This window comes from Rutidosis leptorrhynchoides, chromosome 4 (assembly GCF_046630445.1).
Source record: "Rutidosis leptorrhynchoides isolate AG116_Rl617_1_P2 chromosome 4, CSIRO_AGI_Rlap_v1, whole genome shotgun sequence".
Classification (NCBI taxonomy): Eukaryota; Viridiplantae; Streptophyta; class Magnoliopsida; order Asterales; family Asteraceae; genus Rutidosis; species Rutidosis leptorrhynchoides.
In genome coordinates this window covers 143,875,001-143,899,263 of record NC_092336.1, presented here as the reverse complement: position 1 = coordinate 143,899,263, position 24,263 = coordinate 143,875,001, and the positions used below count along the sequence as shown (strand labels likewise).

At 34.5% G+C, this 24,263-nt stretch overlaps 2 protein-coding genes across 2 annotated transcripts; one reads left to right on the top strand and one right to left on the bottom strand.

The window, feature by feature from the left end:
- Positions 1–13,987: 13,987 nt before the first annotated feature.
- On the top strand, positions 13,988–16,425 carry LOC139840377 (DNA-directed RNA polymerase II subunit RPB7-like). Its single transcript, XM_071830644.1, has 7 exons — positions 13,988–14,050; positions 14,338–14,468; positions 14,573–14,738; positions 14,835–14,885; positions 15,705–15,770; positions 15,868–15,936; positions 16,030–16,425. Exons 2-7 carry the CDS (start codon positions 14,353–14,355, stop codon positions 16,093–16,095), a joined length of 534 nt encoding a protein of 177 aa, XP_071686745.1. The 5' UTR covers positions 13,988–14,050; positions 14,338–14,352; the 3' UTR covers positions 16,096–16,425.
- Positions 16,426–17,567: 1,142 nt separating this feature from the next.
- On the bottom strand, positions 17,568–21,558 carry LOC139841906 (pentatricopeptide repeat-containing protein At1g79540-like). Its single transcript, XM_071832093.1, is given in 3 exon segments — positions 17,568–17,807; positions 18,865–20,952; positions 20,955–21,558. Coding segments are annotated over 2 exon segments (2,358 nt in total). The 5' UTR covers positions 21,343–21,558; the 3' UTR covers positions 17,568–17,807; positions 18,865–18,982.
- Between the last annotated feature and the right edge of the window lie 2,705 nt (positions 21,559–24,263).

Here is a 24,263-nt window from a genome sequence, read left to right as displayed (position 1 = left end):
CCGAAATCAATAACACATGCTCGTAGCATGTCTTCAAGCGTTTGTATCGTCCTTTCGCTCTGCCCATCAGTTTGTGGATGATAGGCAGTACTCATGTCTAGACGAGTTCCTAATGCTTGCTGTAATGTCTGCCAGAATCTTGAAATAAATTTGCCATCCCTATCAGAGATAATAGAGATTGGTATTCCATGTCTGGAGACGACTTCCTTCAAATACAGTCGTGCTAACTTCTCCATCTTGTCATCTTCTCTTATTGGCAGGAAGTGTGCTGATTTGGTGAGACGATCAACTATTACCCAAATAGTATCAAAACCACTTGCAGTCCTTGGCAATTTAGTGATGAAATCCATGGTAATGTTTTCCCATTTCCATTTCGGGATTTCGAGTTGTTGAAGTAGACCTGATGATTTCTGATGCTCAGCTTTGACCTTAGAACACGTCAAACATTCTCCTACATATTTAGAAACATCGGCTTTCATACCCGGCCACCAAAAATGTTTCTTGAGATCCTTGTACATCTTCCTCATTCCAGGATGTATTGAGTATCTGGTTTTATGAGCTTCTCTAAGTACCATTTCTCTCATATCTCCAAATTTTGGTACCCAAATCCTTTCAGCCCTATACCGGGTTCCATCTTCCCGAATATTAAGATGCTTCTCCAATTCTTTGGGTATTTCATCCTTTAAATTTCCCTCTTTTAAAACTCCTTGTTGCGCCTCCTTTATTTGAGTAGTAAGGTTATTATGAATCATTATATTCATAGATTTTACTCGAATGGGTTCTCTGTCCTTCCTGCTCAAGGCATCGGCTACCACATTTGCCTTCTCCGGGTGGTAACGAATCTCAAAGTCATAATCATTCAACAATTCAATCCACCTACGCTGCCTCATATTCAGTTGTTTCTGATTAAATATGTGTTGAAGACTTTTGTGGTCGGTATATATAATACTTTTGACCCCATATAAGTAGTGCCTCCAAGTCTTTAATGCAAAAACAACCGCTCCTAATTCCAAATCATGCGTCGTATAATTTTGTTCGTGAATCTTCAATTGTCTAGACGCATAAGCAATCACCTTCATTCGTTGCATTAATACACAACCGAGACCTTGCTTTGATGCGTCACAATAAATCACAAAATCATCATTCCCTTCAGGCAATGACAATATAGGTGCCGTAGTTAGCTTTTTCTTCAATAACTGAAACGCTTTCTCTTGTTCATCATTCCATTCAAATTTCTTCCCTTTATGCGTTAATGCAGTCAAGGGTTTTGCTATTCTGGAAAAGTCTTGGATGAACCTTCTGTAGTAACCAGCTAGTCCTAAAAACTGGCGTATGTGTTTCGGAGTTTTTGGGGTTTCCCACTTTTCAACAGTTTCTATCTTTGCTGGATCCACCTTAATACCTTTTTTGTTCACTATGTGACCGAGGAATTGAACTTCTTCCAACCAAAATGCACACTTTGAAAATTTAGCGTACAATTCTTCCTTCCTCAATACTTCTAACACCTTTCTCAAATGTTCACCGTGTTCTTGGTCATTCTTTGAGTAAATAAGTATGTCATCAATGAAAACAATGACAAACTTGTCAAGGTATGGTCCACACACTCGGTTCATAAGGTCCATGAACACAGCTGGTGCATTAGTTAAACCAAACGGCATGACCATAAACTCATAATGACCGTAACGTGTTCTGAAAGCAGTCTTTGGAATATCATCTTCTTTCACCCGCATTTGATGATACCCGGAACGTAAGTCAATCTTTGAATAAACAGACGAGCCTTGTAGTTGATCAAATAAGTCGTCGATTCTCGGTAGTGGGTAGTGGTTCTTGATGGTAAGTTTGTTCAACTCTCGGTAGTCGATACACAACCTGAATGTACCATCTTTCTTCTTGACAAACAAAACAGGAGCTCCCCACGGTGATGTGCTTGGTAGAATGAAACCACATTCTAATAGTTCTTATAGTTGGCTTTGCAGTTCTTTCATCTCACTGGGTGCGAGTCTATAAGGAGCACGAGCTATTGGCGCAGCTTCTGGTACAAGATCTATTTGAAATTCAACAGATCGATGTGGAGGTAGTCCCGATAATTCTTTCGGAAATACATCGGGAAATTCTTTTGCGACGGGAACATCATTGATGCTCTTTTCTTCAGTTTTTACTTTCTCGACGTGTGCTAGAACAGCATAGCAACCTTTTCTTATTAGTTTTTGTGCCTTCAAATTACTAATAAGATGTAGCTTCATGTTTCCCTTTTCTCCGTACACCATTAAGGGTTCTCCTTCTTCTCGTACAATGCGAATTGCATTTTTATAACATACGATCTCTGCTTTCACCTTCTTCAGCCAGTCTATGCCAACTATTACATCAAAACTCCCTAACTCTACTGGTATCAAATCAATCTTAAATATTTCGCTACCCAGTTTAATTTCTCGATTCCGGCATATATTATCTGCTGAAATTAATTTACTGTTTGCTAATTCGAGTAAAAATTTACTATCCAACGGCGTCAATGGAAAACTTAATTTAGCACAAAAATCTCTACTCATATAGCTTCTATCCGCACCCGAATCAAATAAAACGTAAGCAGATTTATTGTCAATAAGAAACGTACCCGTAACAAGCTCCGGGTCTTCCTGTGCCTCTGCCGCATTAATATTGAAAACTCTTCCGCGGCCTTGTCCATTCGTGTTCTCCTGGTTCGGGCAATTTCTAATAATGTGGCCCGGTTTTCCATATTTATAACAAACTACATTGGCATAACTTGCTCCGACACTACTTGCTCCGCCATTACTCGTTCCGACACCATTTGTTCCTTTCGTTCTGTTAACCCCTGGTCCGTAGACCTCACACTTCGCCGCGCTATGACCATTTCTTTTACACTTGTTGCAAAATTTGGTGCAGAACCTCGAGTGATACTTTTCACACCTTTGGCATAGCTGCTTCTGATTGTTGTTGTTGTTGCGGTTGTTATTGTTGTTGGGATGATTGTTGTAGTTGCTGTTGCTGTTGTTGTTGTTGTTGTTGTTGTTGTTGGGCCGTTTGTTGTAGTTGCGATTGATGTTGCGATTGTTGGGATAATTGTTGCGGTAATTGCTGTTGTTATTGTATTGGTGATTCTTATCACCGTTTTCCTCCCACTTTCTTTTGACTTGCTTCACATTGGCCTCTTCAGCAGTCTGTTCTTTAATTCTTTCTTCAATCTGGTTCACTAGTTTGTGAGCCATTCTACATGCCTGTTTTATGGAGGCGGGCTCGTGTGAACTTATATCTTCTTGGATTCTTTCCGGTAATCCTTTCACAAACGCGTCGATCTTCTCTTCCTCATCTTCGAATGCTCCCGGACACAATAGGCACAATTCTGTGAATCGTCTTTCGTATGTGGTAATATCAAATCCTTGGGTTCGTAACCCTCTAAGTTCTGTCTTGAGCTTATTGACCTCGGTTCTGGGACGGTACTTCTCGTTCATCAAGTGCTTGAATGCTGACCACGGTAGTGCGTACGCATCGTCTTGTCCCACTTGCTCTAGATAGGTATTCCACCATGTTAACGCAGAACCTGTGAAGGTATGCGTAGCGTACTTCACTTTGTCCTCTTCAGTACACTTACTTATGGCAAACACCGATTCGACCTTCTCGGTCCACCGTTTCAATCTGATCGGTCCTTCAGTTCCATCAAATTCCAAAGGTTTGCAGGCAGTGAATTCTTTGTAGGTGCATCCTACACGATTTCCTGTACTGCTAGATCCAAGATTATTGTTGGTATGTAGCGCAGCCTGTACTGCGGCTATGTTTGAAGCTAGAAAAGTACGGAATTCCTCTTCATTCATATTCACGGTGTGTCGAGTAGTCGGTGCCATTTCCTTCAAAATAGTCAAATGGAACAAGTTAATCATACAGAATATTAAGAGTAGTTAATAGTATTTCGTAGCATAATATGAACTCATTTATAAAAGCTTTTTCTTCATATTAGCGTTACCTACCCGTTAAGTTCATACTTAGTAGTTAATATACAATTCAACTACTACAATTCTATATGAAAAACTGATTATAATAATATTTCGCGTTCAAACTTTTACACAATATTTTACAAACTTACAATACCACTTATTTTACATATAGCATGAAATATAGCACACAATAAATTTGATACAAGATAGTTGTGAAGATAATTCTAGCTAGTACACAAGTCGTTCAGCAAAGGCAATAAAGACACGTAATTCATACGTCCAGAAACAAGTCATGCATTCTGGATTTACTAGGACTACTTCCCATCCTTGGTCTTGTGGAACATAACCGTTATGGCCATTGATAAGACAGCGTGTTGTAACGTCGTCAAAGGGACGAGGGTTACGTAATGACCAACAGTCTCGTAATAACCTAAAAACCTCATTTCTTACCCCAATTACCGACTCCGTCACTTGTGGGAACGTTTTGTTTAATAGTTGTAGCCCGATGTTCTTTTTCTCACTTTGGTGAGAAGCGAACATTACTAACCCGTAAGCATAGCATGCTTCTTTATGTTCCATGTTAGCCGCTTTTTCTAAATCATGAAGTCCTATATTCGGATACATTGAGTCAAAATAATTTCTTAACCCGTTGCGTAAAATAGCATTTGGGTTCCCTGCAATATATGCATCAAAGTAAACACATCGTAACTTATAGGTTTCCCAATGTGCTATCCCCCATCTTTCAAACGAAAGTCTCTTATAAACCAAGACATTCTTGGAACGTTCTTCGAATGTCTTACAAACTGATCTCGCCTTAAATAGTTGTGCCGGGGAATTCTGACCGACTCTAGACAAGATTTCATCAATCATGTCTCCGGGTAGGTCTCTTAAAATATTGGGTTGTCTATCCATTTTGTGTTTTTAAACTATAAAATAGACAAGAGTTAGATTCATAAAAAATACTTATTAATACAAACAATTTTTAGATATATCATAAAGCATAAGAACACTATATTACATATATTACACCACACGAATACAACTATCTTATTCCGACTCGCTCGTTTCTTCTTCTTCGGTTTTGGTTCGTTTTGCCAAGTTTCTAGGGATATATGATGTTCCCCTAATACTGGCTGTCGTTTTCCACAACGGTTTAGAAAAACCTGGTGGTTTAGAGGTTCCCGGGTCATTGTTACAACTTAAGGACTTCGGGGGTTGACGATACATATAAAGTTCATCGGGGTTGGAATTAGATTTCTCTATTTTTATGCCCTTTCCCTTATTATTTTCTTTTGTTTTTTTAAATTCAGTTGGGGTAATTTCTATAACATCATCGGAATTCTCGTCGGAATCCGATTCATCGGAGAATTGGTAATCCTCCCAATATTTTGCTTCCTTGGCGGAAACACCATTGACCATAATTAACCTTGGTTGGTTGGTTGAGGAGTTTCTTTTACTTATCCGTTTTATTATTTCCCCCACCGGTTCTATTTCCTCCTCCGGTTCCTCCTCTTCCGGTTCTGATTCTTCTTCCGGTTCTGATTCTTCTTCCGGTTCCTCTTCGGGAACTTGTGAATCAGTCCAATATATATTCGACTCTTCGTTATTATTAGGTGAGTCAATGGTATTTGTGCTAGAGGTAGACATCTATCACACAATATCAAACATGTTAAGAGATTAATATATCACATAATATATACATGTTAATAATATATAGTTTTCAACAAAAATGTTAAGCAATCATTTTTAAAGAAAACACGGTCGAAGTCCAGACTCAATAATGCATCCTAACAAACTCGATAAGACACACTAATGCAAATTTTCTGGTTCTCTAAGACCAACGCTCCGATACCAACTGAAATGTCCCGTTCTTATTGATTAAAAACGTTCCATATTAATTGATTTCGTTGCGAGGTTTTGACCTCTATATGAGACGTTTTTCAAAGACTGCATTCATTTTTAAAACAAACCATAACCTTTATTTCATAAATAAAGGTTCAAAAAGCTTTACGTAGATTATTAAATAATGATAATCTAAAATATCCTGTTTACACACGACCATTACATAATGGTTTACAATACAAATATGTTACATCGAAATCAGTTTCTTGAATGCAGTTTTTACACAATATCATACAAACATAGACTCCAAATCTTGTCCTTATTTTAGTATGCAACAGCGGAAGCTCTTAGTATTCACCTGAGAATAAACATGCTTTAAACGTCAACAAAAATGTTGGTGAGTTATAGGTTTAACCTATATATATCAAATCGTAACAATAGACCACAAGATTTCATATTTCAATACACATCCCATACATAGAGATAAAAATCATTCATATGGTGAACACCTGGTAACCGACATTAACAAGATGCATATATATAAGAATATCCCCATCATTCCGGGACACCCTTCGGATATGATATAAATTTCGAAGTACTAAAGCATCCGGGACACCCTTAATAAAAAGGGGCATATTCGATTTCGATAATTCAACCATAGAATGTAGTTTCACGTACTTGTGTCTATTTTGTAAATCATTTATAAAACCTGCATGTATTCTCATCCCAAAAATATTAGATTTTAAAAGTGGGACTATAACTCACTTTCACAGATTTTTACTTCGTCGGGAAGTAAGACTTGGCCACTGGTTGATTCACAAACCTATAACAATATATACATATATATCAAAGTATGTTCAAAATATATTTACAACACTTTTAATATATTTTGATGTTTTAAGTTTATTAAGTCAGCTGTCCTCGTTAGTAACCTACAACTAGTTGTCCACAGTTAGATGTACAGAAATAAATCGATAAATATTATCTTAAATCAATCCACGACCCAGTGTATACATATCTCAGTATTGATCACAACTCAAACTATATATATTTTGGAATCAACCTCAACCCTGTATAGCTAACTCCAACATTCACATATAGAGTGTCTATGGTTGTTCCGAAATATATATAGATGTGTCGACATGATAGGTCGAAACATTGTATACGTACGTGTCTATGGTATCTCAAGATTACATAATATACAATACAAGTTGATTAAGTTATGGTTGGAATAGATTTGTTACCAATTTTCACGTAGCTAAAATGAGAAAAATTATCCAATCTTGTTTTACCCATATCTTCTTCATTTTAAATCCGTTTTGAGTGAATCAAATTGCTATGGTTTCATATTGAACTCTATTTTATGAATCTAAATAGAAAAAGTATAGGTTTATAGACGTAAAAATAAGTTACAAGTCATTTTTGTAAAGGTAGTCATTTCAGTCGAAAGAACGACGTCTAGATGACCATTTTAGAAAACATACTTCCACTTTGAGTTTAACCATAATTTTTGGATATAGTTTCATGTTCATAATAAAAATAATTTTCTCAGAATAACAACTTTTAAATCAGAGTTTATCATAGTTTTTAATTAACTAACCTAAAACAGCCCGCGGTGTTACTACGACGGCGTAAATCCGGTTTTACGGTGTTTTTCGTGTTTCCAGGTTTTAAATCATTAAGTTAGCATATCATATAGATATAGAACATGTGTTTAGTTGATTTTAAAAGTCAAGTTAGAAGGATTAACTTTTGTTTGCGAACAAGTTTAGAATTAACTAAACTATGTTCTAGTGATTACAAGTTTAAACCTTCGAATAAGATAGCTTTATATGTATGAATCGAATGATGTTATGAACATCATTACTACCTTAAGTTCCTTGGATAAACCTACTGGAAAAGAGAAAAATGGATCTAGCTTCAACGGATCCTTGGATGGCTCGAAGTTCTTGAAGCAGAATCATAACACGAAAACAAGTTCAAGTAAGATCATCACTTGAAATAAGATTGTTATAGTTATAGAAATTGAACCAAAGTTTGAATATGATTATTACCTTGTATTAGAATGATAACCTACTGTAAAAAACAAAGATTTCTTGAGGTTGGATGATCACCTTACAAGATTGGAAGTGAGCTAGCAAACTTGAAAGTATTCTTGATTTTATGTAACTAGAACTTGTAGAATATATGAAGAACACTTAGAACTTGAAGATAGAACTTGAGAGAGATCAATTAGATGAAGAAAATTAAAGAATGAAAGTGTTTGTAGGTGTTTTTAGTCGTTGGTGTATGGATTAGATATAAAGGATATGTAATTTTGTTTTCATGTAAATAAGTCATGAATGATTACTCATATTTTTGTAATTTTATGAGATATTTCATGCTAGTTGCCAAATGATGGTTCTCACATGTGTTAGGTGACTCACATAGGCTGCTAAGAGCTGATCATTGGAGTGTATATACCAATAGTACATACATCTAAAAGCTGTGTATTGTACGAGTACGAATACGGGTGCATACGAGTAGAATTGTTGATGAAACTGAACGAGGATGTAATTGTAAGCATTTTTGTTAAGTAGAAGTATTTTGATAAGTGTATTGAAGTCTTTCAAAAGTGTATAAATACATATTAAAACACTACATGTATATACATTTTAACTGAGTCGTTAAGTCATCGTTAGTCGTTACATGTAAGTGTTGTTTTGAAACCTTTAGGTTAACGATCTTGTTAAATGTTGTTAACCTAATGTTTATAATATCAAATGAGATTTAAAATTATTATATTATCATGATATTATCATGTATGAATATCTCTTAATATGATATATATATACATTAAATGTCTTTACAACGATAATCGTTACATATATGTCTCGTTTAAAAAATCATTAAGTTAGTAGTCTTGTTTTTACATATGTAGTTCATTGTTAATATACTTAATGATATGTTTACTTATCATAGTATCATGTTAACTATATATATATCCATATATATGTCATCATATAGTTTTTTTTACAAGTTTTAACGTTCGTGAATCACCGGTCAACTTGGGTGGTCAATTGTCTATATGAAACATATTTCAATTAATCAAGTCTTAACAAGTTGATTGTTTAACATGTTGGAAACATTTAATCATGTAAATATCAATCTCAGTTAATATATATAAACATGGAAAAGTTCGGGTCACTACATTATCCCTACCATAGAATTGCTAGCTTGGTCCATTTTTCCCATATTTTCAATTTTCCTAATAATAGACAATGGACTTTGATTACAAGATTTGTGTTTGCTAGAGTCGTGACATATATTCATTTCATATTTACCTCTTGATGAATCACAAATAGTTATCCTTTCAAGTTTTCTCTTCAAGGTGTTATTTTCATCAATTAAAACTTTGTTAAGTTGTCAAACTTTGTATAATTCTTTCTCCAAAATTTTTACTTTGTCACGACTACTATCATACACAAATTTAATAGTCTTGTAATCATCTAACAATTCTTCATAATTAGAAGGATAGAATACATGTACCTCATTGCAATCCATGCTTGAGACATCATCTTCTTTGAATGGAGATTCAACCTCTTCTTCACTTTGACCAACTTGATCCAAATCATTCTAAGAACTCATGAGGCAAAAGTCTTCATTTCCATTCAACCCTTTTGCTTGAGAATTACCAACCTTCTTCCAAATCCTTCTCTATTCCTTTACCCTTTAAACTCCTAGAATTTAAATCTTCTTGAGAACATAGTGAATCCTAATATTCTTTTGCACTTGCACATGAGATTATCTTTAATCTTTCTTCACTAGGAAGAATTCCATGAAGTAGTGAAATTGCATCAAATTGTTTCAAAACATCATTGTTTTGAAATGTTGACTTTACTAGTCTTGAACTAGCTTGTGGTACAAAGTCTCCTACTTTGATTATTCTCCACAAGTAGTAATCCTTGGATTTGAGATAAGACTTAAATCTTAATTTCCACACATCAATATTCATCTTATCAAAGATTGGTGCTTCTTTCACCAATTCTTCCAAGTATCCCATAGTTTGAGTTGATCCGAGAATCGTTGACTCAAGTTTTTGCACAAAACGAATTTTGACACTTTCAAAAACGTTTGTAGAGCAATGATTTGAGCAACCGCACTGATACCAATTGTAAGTAACTAGAGGGGGGTGAATAGTTACTTGATACGTTTTTAACACTTTTTCAATTGATCACCAAATTCGATTTAACTTTGATCAACCAACTCAACTCAAACTTGATGTGTGTAGTGTATATGTTCAAAATGATAAATGAAGTAATGCAAAGAACATAGACACAAGGATTTATAGTGGTTCGGGTGGATGTTAACTAATCCACCTTAATCCACTCCCCGATTACACTAATCGAGATTTGTTGCTTCACTAAGCACTTTTCTCCAAACCCGGTGGAGATCCGATTTACAAGTCTTCAACTTCTTTGGTAGACAACAAACCTAATCTTTCTATCCCTTTGAAAGATCAACTCCAACCTAGATCAACTTGTCTTTACCTTGGACAAGTATTAATCTCCAAATAAGATTAATCAACTTCCTAAGTCCCTTTAAGGAAGTAGATCACTAAGCTAGCCTATGCTTCTACTAATTGAAGTTACAAGACTTATACACTTTGCAATGATGATCCTAAGACAATACTAGGACATACATTACATTAAGTAAACTCACAAGATAAATAATTTTGATTAGTAAGTTTACAACAACCCAATTCTATATCTATAAGATCATAGAATCTTCTCTTGCTTGATCACATTTGAGTAGTAATTGATGCACTTGTGATCACTAGAAATAAGCCTTTGAAATATGCAAGAGGGTCAGCTTCAAATGCTCTTAAATGTTTGCCTTTTATAGTGGGATTCAAAAAACAGCCGTTGACACACGGTTGCCATCACGGTCGACCGTGGTACGATCGTGCGTGCTCCAGTCCAAAATTGGTATCCGTTGTATAGCCGGTTGACTCATATTTGAACACCACATTTTGGCACCTTTACTCCTTCTAGCACCTGCAAAAGAAACCAAATATCCTATACAAGTACCATATGCATTAAGTGTGTGAGATTTGGTCTTAATGCATGAAAGTGACTAATCATTCCAAAAGTGGCAAACCCAACATTTTTGGATAAATGTCTTGATTGATATTTAAGGAAATCTCAGTTTGGTCAAGACTTAGTTAGTCACATTAATGTCTTTGGTTCAATTCTAAAGACTAGTCACTATGTCATTAACTTCCTAGTTTCAATTAATCACAAGTCATGTTCTTTTTTAGTTTGGTTAGAGATTAATTGAATAATGTCTCTATAAGATAATCATGAAGTATGTAGAGACATCAAAGTTAAGTCATAAGCAATCACCCTTAGTTACTTAGACTAGACCAAGTAGACAATTGACTATACTTTCATTGTGAACCATTTTACACTTAATCTATTGGAGTAGGTTAGTTACTTGAATCCTAACTAGTGAGCACATAGCAAACATATTAATCAAGTTGACAAGTTTATGAGTATTAATCATATTGGCAAGTAGCAAGTAATACTCACATAGCAAGAGATAGTTATTCTAGAATCAATCATATAGATACTTGTACAACTTATAATTCAAGCTTTAACAAGTTTAGGTGCAATATAACATATTGCTTGATTAATGTGTAAGCACACATTAATGTCCAATACATGCACAAGGGAAGAGCAATCTCTAGTTGGGACTTGGTGACCATTCTAAATGTATCTAAGTGTGTTTTAGGATTACAAGTCATTACTAGTTAACCTTGAGAGCATTGTTCCTCATTTAGCCTTAATTAATCACTAAGTCATTTCTAATAGCAATTATTGTTCTAGTGATATTGGCTTAAGTGTGTTGGTACTTGATGATCATACTAAGGATATCTAGATAAGAATTAAAAACACAAGTTATGAATTAACACTTGTGTGTTATGCCTAATCTTGGTTAATTTGTCATTAAAGTGTCATTAGGCGTAATTAATCACAATTAGTGTTTTTATGACCAAAACTCAATTGAGTATGGAGAAGGCATCTATTCTAAGCATGTTGAGAAAGGTTTCATGAATTATAGATGTCGGGAACTAGTCAAACTTTATTTGGTCGAAAATGGTAACAGAGAAAACTGCGGTCGCACTGCGGTTGACCGTGGTGGCGACCGTGCAACTTGTTTTTACAAAACTGCATTGCAATTCAGTTTGGGATTTCACGGTTGACTATGCGGTCAACCGTACCTCGACCGTGTGTTTAGCTGAATTTTTAATTTCATTCTTTAACCTATGTTTGACTTGGTCGTTTGCAAGATGAAGTATGGATTAGTGACCTTGCGTGTTTTATGTTAAGATGTCAATCATCACTTATGCATATGTGTGTGTCATCATCAAAAAATATTATTTGGTTAATCATACTTAAGTTTATCGTTTAGTGCATTAACCAACATTCAACCAACACACCGGAGGTTTTACGATTCATCCATGGAAGAGCGGACAAAGACGAAAAGCTGGCGCACTGGATAAATGGCGACATGAACCTATTGTGTTCCCGTCTTTGTTCATCATTAATCCTTCAAGTGATCCACTAATAATCAAAGCACATATATCAAACTGTCAAATAGCTAGTTAATACACGGACACCGGTGCCACAACAGTAGTAATGTTCGAACATTGTATCCTGCAATTACCGGAGGAAATAAGGAAATTGAAAAATCTGCAATAACACCTCTTGTTGGATTTAATAGTGAATCGACATGGCCAGTCAGATGCATTACATTAGAGGTAGTCCTGGGCAAAAATCGTTTCAAAGCGCAACAGACATAGTATTTTCAATAGTGAAGGCAGAATCCAGGTATAATGTCATTTTGGGGCGAACGACCATGCAAAAGTTTGGGGCAATAACCACAAAAGTTCTCGGAATTATGAAATTCCCAACGCCTGCATGCATAGCAACAATATAAGTGTAAGAGTTGGAGCCAATAGAGTGTTTGCAAATATTCAAACCAAAGACAGAAATACATTTAATGAGGACGAGACAGTTCTTCCAGATCAGAGAATACATATAGGTAATGGGCTAAGAAAAAAATGCTAAAGATGCGTTATGCAAACTATTATTGGCAGCAAGTATTGATGTATTCGCGTGGGAAGCATCAGATATGACGAGGGTACCACGTGATGTGACATAACACAATTTAAATGTAAACCCAAATATATTGTCGGTCGTGCAAAAGAAACGAGGAATGGCATTAGAAAGAAGTAAATTCTTGGATGAAGAAGTTAAGAAGTTAGTGGATGCCGGAATCATGAGGGAGGTGGAATATCAGACATGGTAAAAAAAAAGGCAGACAGATCATAGAGGAGGTGAGTAGACTTTAAAGTTATTAATAAAGCTTGCCCAAAAATAATTATCCATTGTCCGAAATAGACTGGAAAATGAAGTCCTTAGGTTTGTTGTACGATATCTAGGAAGACAGAAGACTAAAAAGATGACAGTCATTTTGAATAAGTTGACCACGTGAAACCAAATCCATTTCTCCATTAAATCGATTGTAGTAGGTTTATTGTATGAAATCCAAAGAAAAATAAACAAAATACACACCGAATATAACTATAACCATAATGATTATTTGGAACAAGAACATACATGCGGCGAAATTAAGAAATTTTGACGTGAAGGGCTTGTAATCGCTTCGCTTGTTGGCATGTCAGATCTTTTTGTTTGTTTTTTGGGTTAGCTTTGCGTCGGTGGTTATGGCTTGTTTTGGTGGTAGTTTTGTTTGACATTTGAGTTAGTTTCGTTGCTTGTTGCCTTGTTATTAGGGTGTTTGCTTGCGTCGGTTCGTTTCGTTTAGTTCTTTGCCGGCTAGTTGTTTGTTGTGTTGACTTGTTGTCTTTGGCCTTTGTTGTGGCCCTAGGTATGCTTCTTATATTATACTCCGTAAAGTTTTTGTTTTATTCGGCAAAAGAACTAAAAAAATAAATGACTATTCATGCTGCTTGAAAGGAATGAGTAAATATAGAGATGACCATAGCTTTGAATTACTTCAAGCTCAATACCAGCCCAAATCATATATTTGGGCCCTTATTGGGCCTTAAGAAAACAGAAAAAGAAACAAAATCCGGCCCAGTATCATCAGACTATTTAACTTGGTACGTAAATCATTCCGACCATCAGCCACTCATCGCTATCGGTCATCAACGATCTAGGTTACTTCAAAATTTTCCGGTTAACCGTCAATAGGTACGGTACCGAACCTTCATTTTTTTTTTTTTCCTTTCCAATATTTCAATTTTTATACTTTTTTGTTTCCTATATAATCGTCGATATTCATCTGTACAATAATCATATATATAAATAAATATAAATTACGTGACCTTAAATTACATTTTTCGAAACCCTAGATTACTAGTTCTAAATCCTCTATATATGTATATATCTATTTGCATATACTCTGTAATATTGTGGTGGATTAATACGCATTGTATGTTGAAATTGTGAATAAGTTTTGAGAATTTTATTCAATTTAGGGGTTTAGAGAGAGGATGTTTTTCCACATTGTATTGGAGCGAAATATGCAGCTCCATCCTCGACATTTCGGGCGCGATTTACGTGAAAAGCTCGTTTCGAAGCTTATGAAAGACGTAGAAGGCACTTGCAGGTTTCAATTCTTACCTTGTTTCGAAGTTTATGGAAATTGTTTTTAGTGGTAATTGAAACTTTGTAAATTTAAGTGTTTGATGAATAGTTTTGATTAATTTGTAGTGGACGACATGGTTTTGTTGTGGCGATAACGGGTATAGAGAATGTAGGGAAAGGGTTAATTCGAGATGGTACAGGTTTCGTTACGTTTCCGGTTAAGTATCAGTGTGTTGTTTTCCGGCCGTTTAAAGGGGAGATTCTGGAAGCTGTTGTCACCATGGTTAATAAGGTTGTATACTTTTTCCTGGTTTTGAAAGTGTTAATCTGATAAAGAATACACTTCAGGGTTCATAAAAAGTAAAAAACAAAATTACATTTTTTGCAGATGGGTTTCTTTGCTGAAGCTGGACCTGTTCAAATATTTGTCTCAAACCATGTGAGTTGATCTGTTATTTATATTGTTCTTGCCTCTTTTTTATCTGCATTATATATTTTGTGCAAATCGTTTATGACCATTGCTTATACTTATAGCTGATGGTTGATGTGGTATTTATTGGTATAGATCGGTATATTATGAACGTATCCATCTTTTTTCCAGAGAACCGAATCATAAATGGGAGTTTATCACAAAGTATTTGGGATTTGGGCCAATACATTTTTCTGTTGTATAAGTGAAATAAGTTCTACATTAAGTTGGAATTGTAGTAATTTCGAAGCTAGTAAAGTGAATTATGGTTTTCCTTTTTAGATGCCGGTGGAGATTCTGTTCGTTTAGATCACATTATTGTTTGTTTCGAAAAATTGGAAAACGTAGGCTCAATGACTAAGGGTTATTACCATTTTTTATAATGTTTGTAATCCTTGGTGAGTTGGTTCTACTGTTGAGTCCTACTTAAACTTCTTTTGATGTAGTAATGCAATAGTTATTACTATACACTAGAAATGCTATGAATTTAAGAACTGATTTATGATTTAATGTGTAGATTATTAGCATCAAAATATGAGTTTTTGCAGTTTTGTAACCATATTTTGCCATCCATTTTTCATCTCTCTACTTGTATAATAAAATACTTGTTTTGCTAGTAAACTTTTAAGCTTGGAGGTCTAGATTATCAGAAAATGGATTTTTCCCAATTTTCTGCATGTGGTAATTCACATAGATTTAAGTTACATTCTGATCGTATGAGGCAAGCTACACATTCTCTTTTCCAGACTTATTTGATATTCTAACAGTTCTTTTTTATACTTGCGTTAGTTGATACCTGATGACATGGAGTTTCAGTCTGGGGATATGCCTAATTACACGACTTCAGATGGATCCGTATGATTCGATATTACCATTTCTCGTGTTCTTATATTTCAACTTACCAGATTGAATGATGCTTATTTGATAATATCCATCCCTTTGACTTTTTCAGGTGAAGATTCAAAAGGATAGTGAGGTGAGGTTGAAAATCATTGGGACTCGAGTTGATGCCACAGAAATTGTACGTCATAGATTCTTTGTGGTATTACCGTCTGTTTATAGTTTTAAATATGTTTTTCAACATTTTGGATTCACTTAAACTGTTGCTTTGCAGTTCTGCATTGGTACAATCAAAGATGATTTCTTGGGCGTGATTAGTGATCCCGGCACCACATCTTAATGTGTAGGACACCTTTGAACAAGAAATCAATCAAATCATGCCCGACCTTCTATTATGAGACCTTGTTTTAATGCTTGCAGTTTGTATATGCAATAGTAATTTAACGCAGTTATCTTATGGCTCAAAACCAAGTGTTCTCGTAGTAGAAGTTGATTCTGATTGTAGTTCGGAATTTTCTTTTGGTTCGTCTATAGTTGTTTATTAGTATCTTTTATGAAATCTATCTTTTGCTGATGGCAATTTTATTGCTATTATTGGTGACGATGAGATTCATGACCGAAACTTGCAGTGTGTTATATTTGTGGTAATGAAGTTTGATGTATCATGGTCTGACTCAAGATATACTCCGTATTAATTCTTTATGTCATCTTTGTTTTTAGAAGGCCGTTACAGGGCTGAAAACTTGGCAGGTACTTGGAAAGTACTCGCGACTCAGGTGTGGTCTGAGGTTATTCAGTCTGGACTATTAATTCGGTCAACAAGACAAATCAGTCAAACTAACAAAAAGTGGTCGAATTTGGAATGATTCAGTCACAGTCAAAGTTAGTCAACATAACGTTACTTGAGATGAAGGAAACAAGTGTAAAAAATGGTTTCGCTTCAAACTATAGTAATTAAGACTACACCTCCTTTAATTTTAATATGTTTTAAATTAGCATTTTTAGTTTTTGGTCCTAGTATGTCATGGTCTTCCTACGACGAACCAGAGAAGACCTGGTGGATTCTCACCCTGGGATGAACCGCATGTGAGCTCGGACTAGTCATAAGTAAGTCAGAATTCACTTCCAAAAGCTAGCTTGGAGGAGGGGATACCTTGATTTATAAGCCATCAACCGATTCTACATTTGGTCGATGTGGTCGATGTGGGATGATTAATTCATTACATAGTACATCCGTGGATGTTTTTTTTTAATTTCACTCTCTTTTTAACGCAATTCACTATTCATTAGAAGGTTACAGTCGAGGACTCTTCACCTAGTGATTATCACCTCCCTTGCCAATAGGTTGAGTTTACATTACAACATTATAATGAATGCTTAGTGATGTATAGATAATTTGAGTAGTGTACGTCCCTCATAGATTAATCTAATTATGCACTAACTAATATAAACACATATTAGACACCACAACAATACCAAATCTCACAAAAAGGTGAGGTATGGGATGTGTGAATCATTCTTCTAACCATAATCATAGAGAAATCGATTCTCCACCCGCGGATAGAATAAGTCATTCACGTCGAGAAGAGGGCAAAAAGATTGCTTCAAGAAGGAACTCCGACCTAGTAAAGGGATGTCTAGATATTCTTATGTAGACATATGCGTTTCTTTTCATTTTATAAATACTGAATATGATTATAATGTGGTTCATAGATCAAACTGTTGTGTAAATAATTTAATTTTTCATGCAAGTTTATCACCACAACACTTGCTATATCAAACTTATATTGTTGCAGCTCTTTGAGCACTTAACCTTTAAAACATGCTCATTTGCATGTATAGCTAAGTTTAACAAACTTTTCAATCTTTCAGGCTTTCTGCAACTGTTATATGCTTTAGAATAAAGGGTTAAAGTTGCGATAACAGGGAATCAACTACAACTTGAACACTCCTTGCCTTTCAATCTTGACCTACGCTTGGAATAGTAGCTTTCAAATAATATACATTTATGTAGCCTCTGGTTTGTTGTCAAATTGAGATGACAAAATGTACCTGCACATGCAAATGTGATTTCATGATAAGTTTGTATAAGAGTTCAAGAAGTATAGTTTTGACCTGAAAGTCAAAGATGAACTTCAATCCGAAATGGAAGGCAGCTATTTGAGCTTATACTAAGTTGACAATTTGGGCTTCGTTATGAAATCTCCGTTTTTAGCTTCAACAAAAAACTAAAGCTCGAGATACGAATTGTGTACACGTCTTCATAAAACCAAACTCGGTTTATTCTTTTGTATGTGTTGGTTATATGTTGTATACTTGATTTTCTAGCCTGGTTTACACCATAATTTATGAAGTGTTGAACTTAAAATTGGCCAACTTCTAAGTTTTTGTGAGTGGGTGTAGGCACATTCATATCAACTAGAGGAGGCACTCCTTTACTTATGAATGGGTCGATGTTTAATCTCTAACGAGCCAAACGAGTAAGATCAACAACATCAGCAGAAAAGAAAATGTATCATAACATCAAACGGGTTGAAACTTGAAAGCCACATAAAGTGTACTTATAAAGCATAAAACTTCCTAATTAAACATATACAGGAGTTAGATCATCATCAAATAATATAAATTTTTCAGTGATATATTCAATATATAAATAAGAGTATTGCAAAGGTGTTTCAGGTTGTATTTTATCTCTAACGGTCAATATCCTAAATCATAAATTGGCATAAAAGGAAACGAGTCAAATGGTTCTAACAGGCCAACAGTTACTCAAATTGTATTGTTAATGCATTATACAGTTAAACCAATGGTTTTTTATCAAAATTCTCTAGTTTTTACTCAAACTTGAAAGTTGAAACTAGATATTTACAAGAATTTATAATTTTTCAGACACAGGACAAGTTTTGAACCCAACTGCCGACCCAACCCATTTCAACCAGTACCAACAGATCACCCATTTTAACAATCACCCAATCTGCCTACCAACTCAATATATACGGCTTTACACATATGACATACCCACAAATATATATACATATTACATATACATAATATAATATAATGAGTAATTACATAATGCACATAAAAAGAAAGAATTTAAATTACTTACCTGTCATCTTTGTAGTGAGCATCCGGATACGAGTCGGCCAAGACCTTGAAAGGTCGAGTTGGACGTTGACCAACGTTGACTCTTGAATAGTAATATATTAAATACTTCGTGTGCATCCTCATTTTGGTAACACGTTTTTCATTTCTTGTTTTCTTACAAGAGACCTTGTACCTTTATCTAGATACCGATCTAAATCATACCCACACGACTCCATTTTCTCCATAAGATCAAAAACACAATCATCCAACCGAGATTGAATAAGGGATTTAATCATATTATTGCAGATTCTTGGTTGCAATATGAAACCTTTTTCCAATGCGTAAACAAAAACTTCAACTGCCAAATTCAATTTCCCTTCTTTACAAAGAGTAGTAACCAACATCACACAACTTGCAGGTGTAAGATTAATATCATATTCCCTCAAAATATTAAGTAACATTAACGCTTCATTCGTTTTACGCCCTTGACAAAATCCAATTAACCAAATTGTATATGGTGCTGGATCCAAATCTTGCAACTTTATATCCATATCAAGTAATAACCTCACGGGTCGTTCTATTTCACCTTTTTGGAAACACTTCTCGACCAACTTAATTACCGTTTCGTCTCGTTTAGGTTGACCTTTTAAATAAGTCAACCAGAGATCAAAAGCATCAGATGTCTTATTCCTTCTACAAGACCATTTCATGAGCGTTTTATAAATTATCGAAGTCGGTTTACATCCATTTCTTGCCATTTCACTTAAAAGCAAAAACGCTTCGTCATCTAAACCAACACTTTCGAGCCCATTAATAAGTGTTCCATACGTAACCGAATCGGGAGAATTTCCATCCATTTGAAGCTCTTTAAAAAGCTTTTTAGCACCGTTTAACATCCCGTTTTTACATAAACCGTTAATCAATATATTATAAGTTCTTATAGTTGGCGTGATTGCAGTGTCCGCAAGCTGCGTGACAAGCTTGTACGCTTTAAGCATTGATTCTGATTCGCATAATTTCGTGACTAATTTCTGCAAACTCTCACTATCGACAACTTTATCCGAACCTTGTGTAAGCCGCAGAAACAAAGACGGGTTTCTTCCAATTTCCATTTTGTAATATAACAAGTAAGATTTTTTAAGCTCACTCGATTTACAAAGCCCATCTATAAGAGCATTAAACGTAACAACCGAAGGAACACATCCAAATCGTTCCATTTCATTAAAAATATGTTGTGCATCTCCAATTAGACCGTATCTACACATACCCGAAATAAGAATAGTGTAAGTTGTAGTATCCGGGAACCCATCAACGTTCGAAATTTCAAGTTTTAGCGAACGGGCTTCATCCAATAAACCCTCATCACAAAACCCTTTTATCAACGTATTATAAGTTTGAGTATCGGGTACGAAGCTTTTATCTTTCATTCCTTTTACCATCTTAAACGCATCGTGTACCCTACCATCATCGCATAACCCACGAATCATAATCGTATGCAAAACAACATCTGGTGAAATCTCAGCTTCAATCATTTTGTTAAACATGTCATGAGCTTCGTTAAACCTTTTAGCTCTAAAAAGCCCATCGATCAATGAGCTATAACTATTCAAATCAAGCTCAAAACCATCGTTCTTGAAATTATTTAAAAGAACGAGTGCCTCATCCATCTTACCCAATTTACAAACCCCGTTAAGTAAAGCGTTATAAGTAACCGAATCAGGCTTAATACCACTGCTTTTCATATCATCAAACAATCTATATGCGTCATCAATCCTCTTAGCTTGACACAACCCCGAAAGGACAACCGTATAAGTAACTTTATTAGGCATAATACCTCTTTTAATCATCTCATCATAAAGTACAAGTGCATTCGAAATCTTGCCACTTTTGCACAAGCCATCAATTATAATACTAAAAGTTGCACAATTCAAATGACAATTCAACTTCAGCATTAAATTATAAACAGCCAATGCTAAAAAGATCATACCTTTATTAACTAAAACATGAAGTATCAAATTATAAGTAAACAAGTTAGGTTCACAATGAAATTCTTTCATTTTACCAAAAGTATCAACAGCTTTTTCACCATTCTTCATCTTCCAATACCCGAAATCAAAACCGCAAACGCATCGGACGATATTCGAAACCCATTACTCTTAATTTCATCAAGAACTTTCCAATAAGTATCAAAGTTTTCAACTTTATTAGAAACAAGCATTTGTATTACCAAATTATGAGATACCCAGCTGCGGAATTGCTTTCTTTTTGATGCCCAGATGAAAAATCGAAAACAAAGATAAGGGTTTTGTTGTTGTTGAAGAACAGAAGTAACAATTTCAGGTGAAAGAAATGGGGTTATTTGTTCAAGTGATGGTTCCATTGGATCTATTGAATGTAATATGTTTAATACTTCTGTTGTTCGAGATGATGAAGACGATGATGATGAAAATGAATGATGGAATTTGGGTTTGTGAATGAAGATTGAATAAAGCTTCTTCATTTATAATAGTTGAATGTGAAATAGGGATTAAAGAAGGCACCATTGTTGTAGTCTCATTAGGGTTCTAGTTGCAATAATGAAGTTATAGATACACATATATATGTAGGTATATATAGGTTTGGAGGTTTTGTATTTTTGAGATTTTGTGTTTGTAACGGCAGCGGCGGAGGAAGGAGGAGGTTGCAGGGATCGACGGTGATGATGGACATTGTTTCAGTTAGGCCCTTCATATTTAGTTAAATGGCAAAAGACTTCCATTACCTTATGCCCAGCTCCCAAAACAACGGTTGACTTCTTTTTTTATACCCTCCACTCCTCCGGACAGAATCTATCTCTAGCCAAAAATCTTTTGAACCGCGATGATGATCTAGCCTTATTTTTTTGCCTAAAGAGATCTAGCCTTGATTGCAGAAGTAAGTTATGCATTAACCATAAGAGCACAATAACCGAGGTCCGTGGATTACTCGTCGGGTTTAATAGGTGGTGGTATCACACTCTTCTCAAAGGAAGCTCAATGGAAACACGAGCGCATCATTCATTCTTTGAAGGCTTTGTAAGACTTTTAACTAGGATTGTTGGTTATGTTAAATTATTATAGTGGGTTCTTAAATTAGCTTTAAGAAATTTTTTTAACGCATTTTTGGTACTACTTCGTAGTTGTTAACATGCAACACTTTTATTATTTTATGACAAAAGTGAATAGCTCATGGGCTGACCGAATAAGCTGATCATTCACCTCCTCAATAATGTCAAAGTAATGAACCACTTGGGCTTTGCTCAAGTAGTCATCAAGACTCTTTGTAATGCAGTAGGTTTCGGGTTCAATCATTGACATTGTCCTTATGAGCCTAATTAGGGATTTACACTGAAATGTGCTTTACCTGGCATCGGGGTGACGTATGAATTCTCGATGTTTGAGGTTTACGTGCTATGAAGGAACCAATGTGTTCGCTCATTAGAGGGTTCCTCGTTAAAAAAAGGTAAACAACCTCTTAGTATACCATAGTTAATTATTAACGTTAAAGTTGCGATTATTTAATTGTGTAATATTTATGTTCATGTGTGTGTTACCTTTAATTAGCTATACTTAGGGGGTGTTTGGATTTGCGTTTTGAAAATTGATTATACGTTTTGAAAACTTATAATCAAATAATCAGCTGTATCAAAACGTGGTTTTAATAAATGGTATTTGGATTTGATTATGTAGTTTGATAACGTAATAATCTGATAATCAGTTTTTAAAATGGTTGGGAAAATTAGATTATCAAATATTTAACTGATGAAATGACAAAAAGGGCCTTCTACAATTATTGGTTTGTATAGTATAATATATTTATTTATATTTATCATTATAACTTAAGTGATCAGCGATTATGATTTTGTAGCTTTATATTTAAGAAGTAATATTATATATTTTTGAGGGTCTATCTAAGTTGAATAATAAGATAGATTGTATGGTAAAATAACGAATTGTAGTTAGTTACAAAGGAAGCTAAAGATCGAATAACTTAAAGAAACGTAATAGTATAGTACTATTAAAATAACATCGTTGGTAACTTTTAATATCGTTGGTAACTTATACTGAGGTGAGAGTGATTATTTGTGCTAGGGAGAAATCTGCCGATACTATATAATGGAAAATAACAAAACATAAATAGAAAAATACTGAGAATATTCATTTGTTGTAAAGAAGATAATATAATTATAATTAATAATAATAATAATAATAATAATAATAATAATAAAGGGTATATAAGGAATAAATGGAAAATGTCAAAACTGCGTTTCCCTGCAGCATGGGGGCAGTCACTTCTCCAAAATCACGTTTTGATGGTTACATAACGCAAATAATCAATTTTTGAAAAATGTTTGACAAACACTAAAAATTAATTTTTTTACGTTTTGAAAATGTAATAATTAAAAAATCTCAATCAAATCACAATCCCAAACACCCTCTTAAAAAATCAAATTAATAATTGTAAGTGAATGATCTTATAAGTGGCATTCAGCTTATTATTATGTATGCACAAATATATTCCCAGTTTAAGAAATGCTATGTGACGACCCGGAAAATTTCGACTAATTTTAAACCAAACTCTCGATACGATTTAATATCTTCGACACAATAAGCAAAGTCTGTTAGGTTGAATCTCAAAATTTTTGAACTATTTTCGTATATTCATTTGACTTCGACCATTTCTGACGATTCACGAACAATTGATTGTAAATAGATATGTGTGTGTATATATATATAAATAATAATTGAAAATATAATTCGAAATATCATATGTTGTTGATATTAAAATTAATTATGTAAAATAAAATAAAAATATGATATTAAGCAAGTTAAATTCAAGTTTATATGATTTTAAAAATAAACGTAGGTTCTCATTTTATTTTATTCTGTAAACGATCATATTATACCTTTAGTTTGTTTATCAATTTCAAGTTACATAGTAGTTTATAAAAAGGTATTTAATTGCACTAATAATGCTACATTAGGAAACTCATTTGATTTACAATTTTGCTTAACGATGTTACAACTATTCTTTGATGATATATTTGAAAATTGTGAAATTATATAAGTGATACACTATTTGAAATGTGCATTTATGCAATGCGACTTTAATGAAATGAAGATATGTCTACTATGTTAACTTTATTTAGGTGTTGTTTGTTTTTACCATTGCAGACCTTATTTTATCTTATGTCTGCGGACGGGCAGATATTTTGATTGCAGACGGTTTGTTTTTTCGAAGACATAAGACAAAAAAAAATCTTCAAAGGTCTTCAAATTAGAAGCTCTAAAATATAGCTTCTCGCTTTAGAAGATATGTTTGTAATTTTATCCCCCTCCCATTCCTCCTACTACAGCAACATATCTCTTCTCTTCCAATGTTCCCCACCAACCTACCCACTAC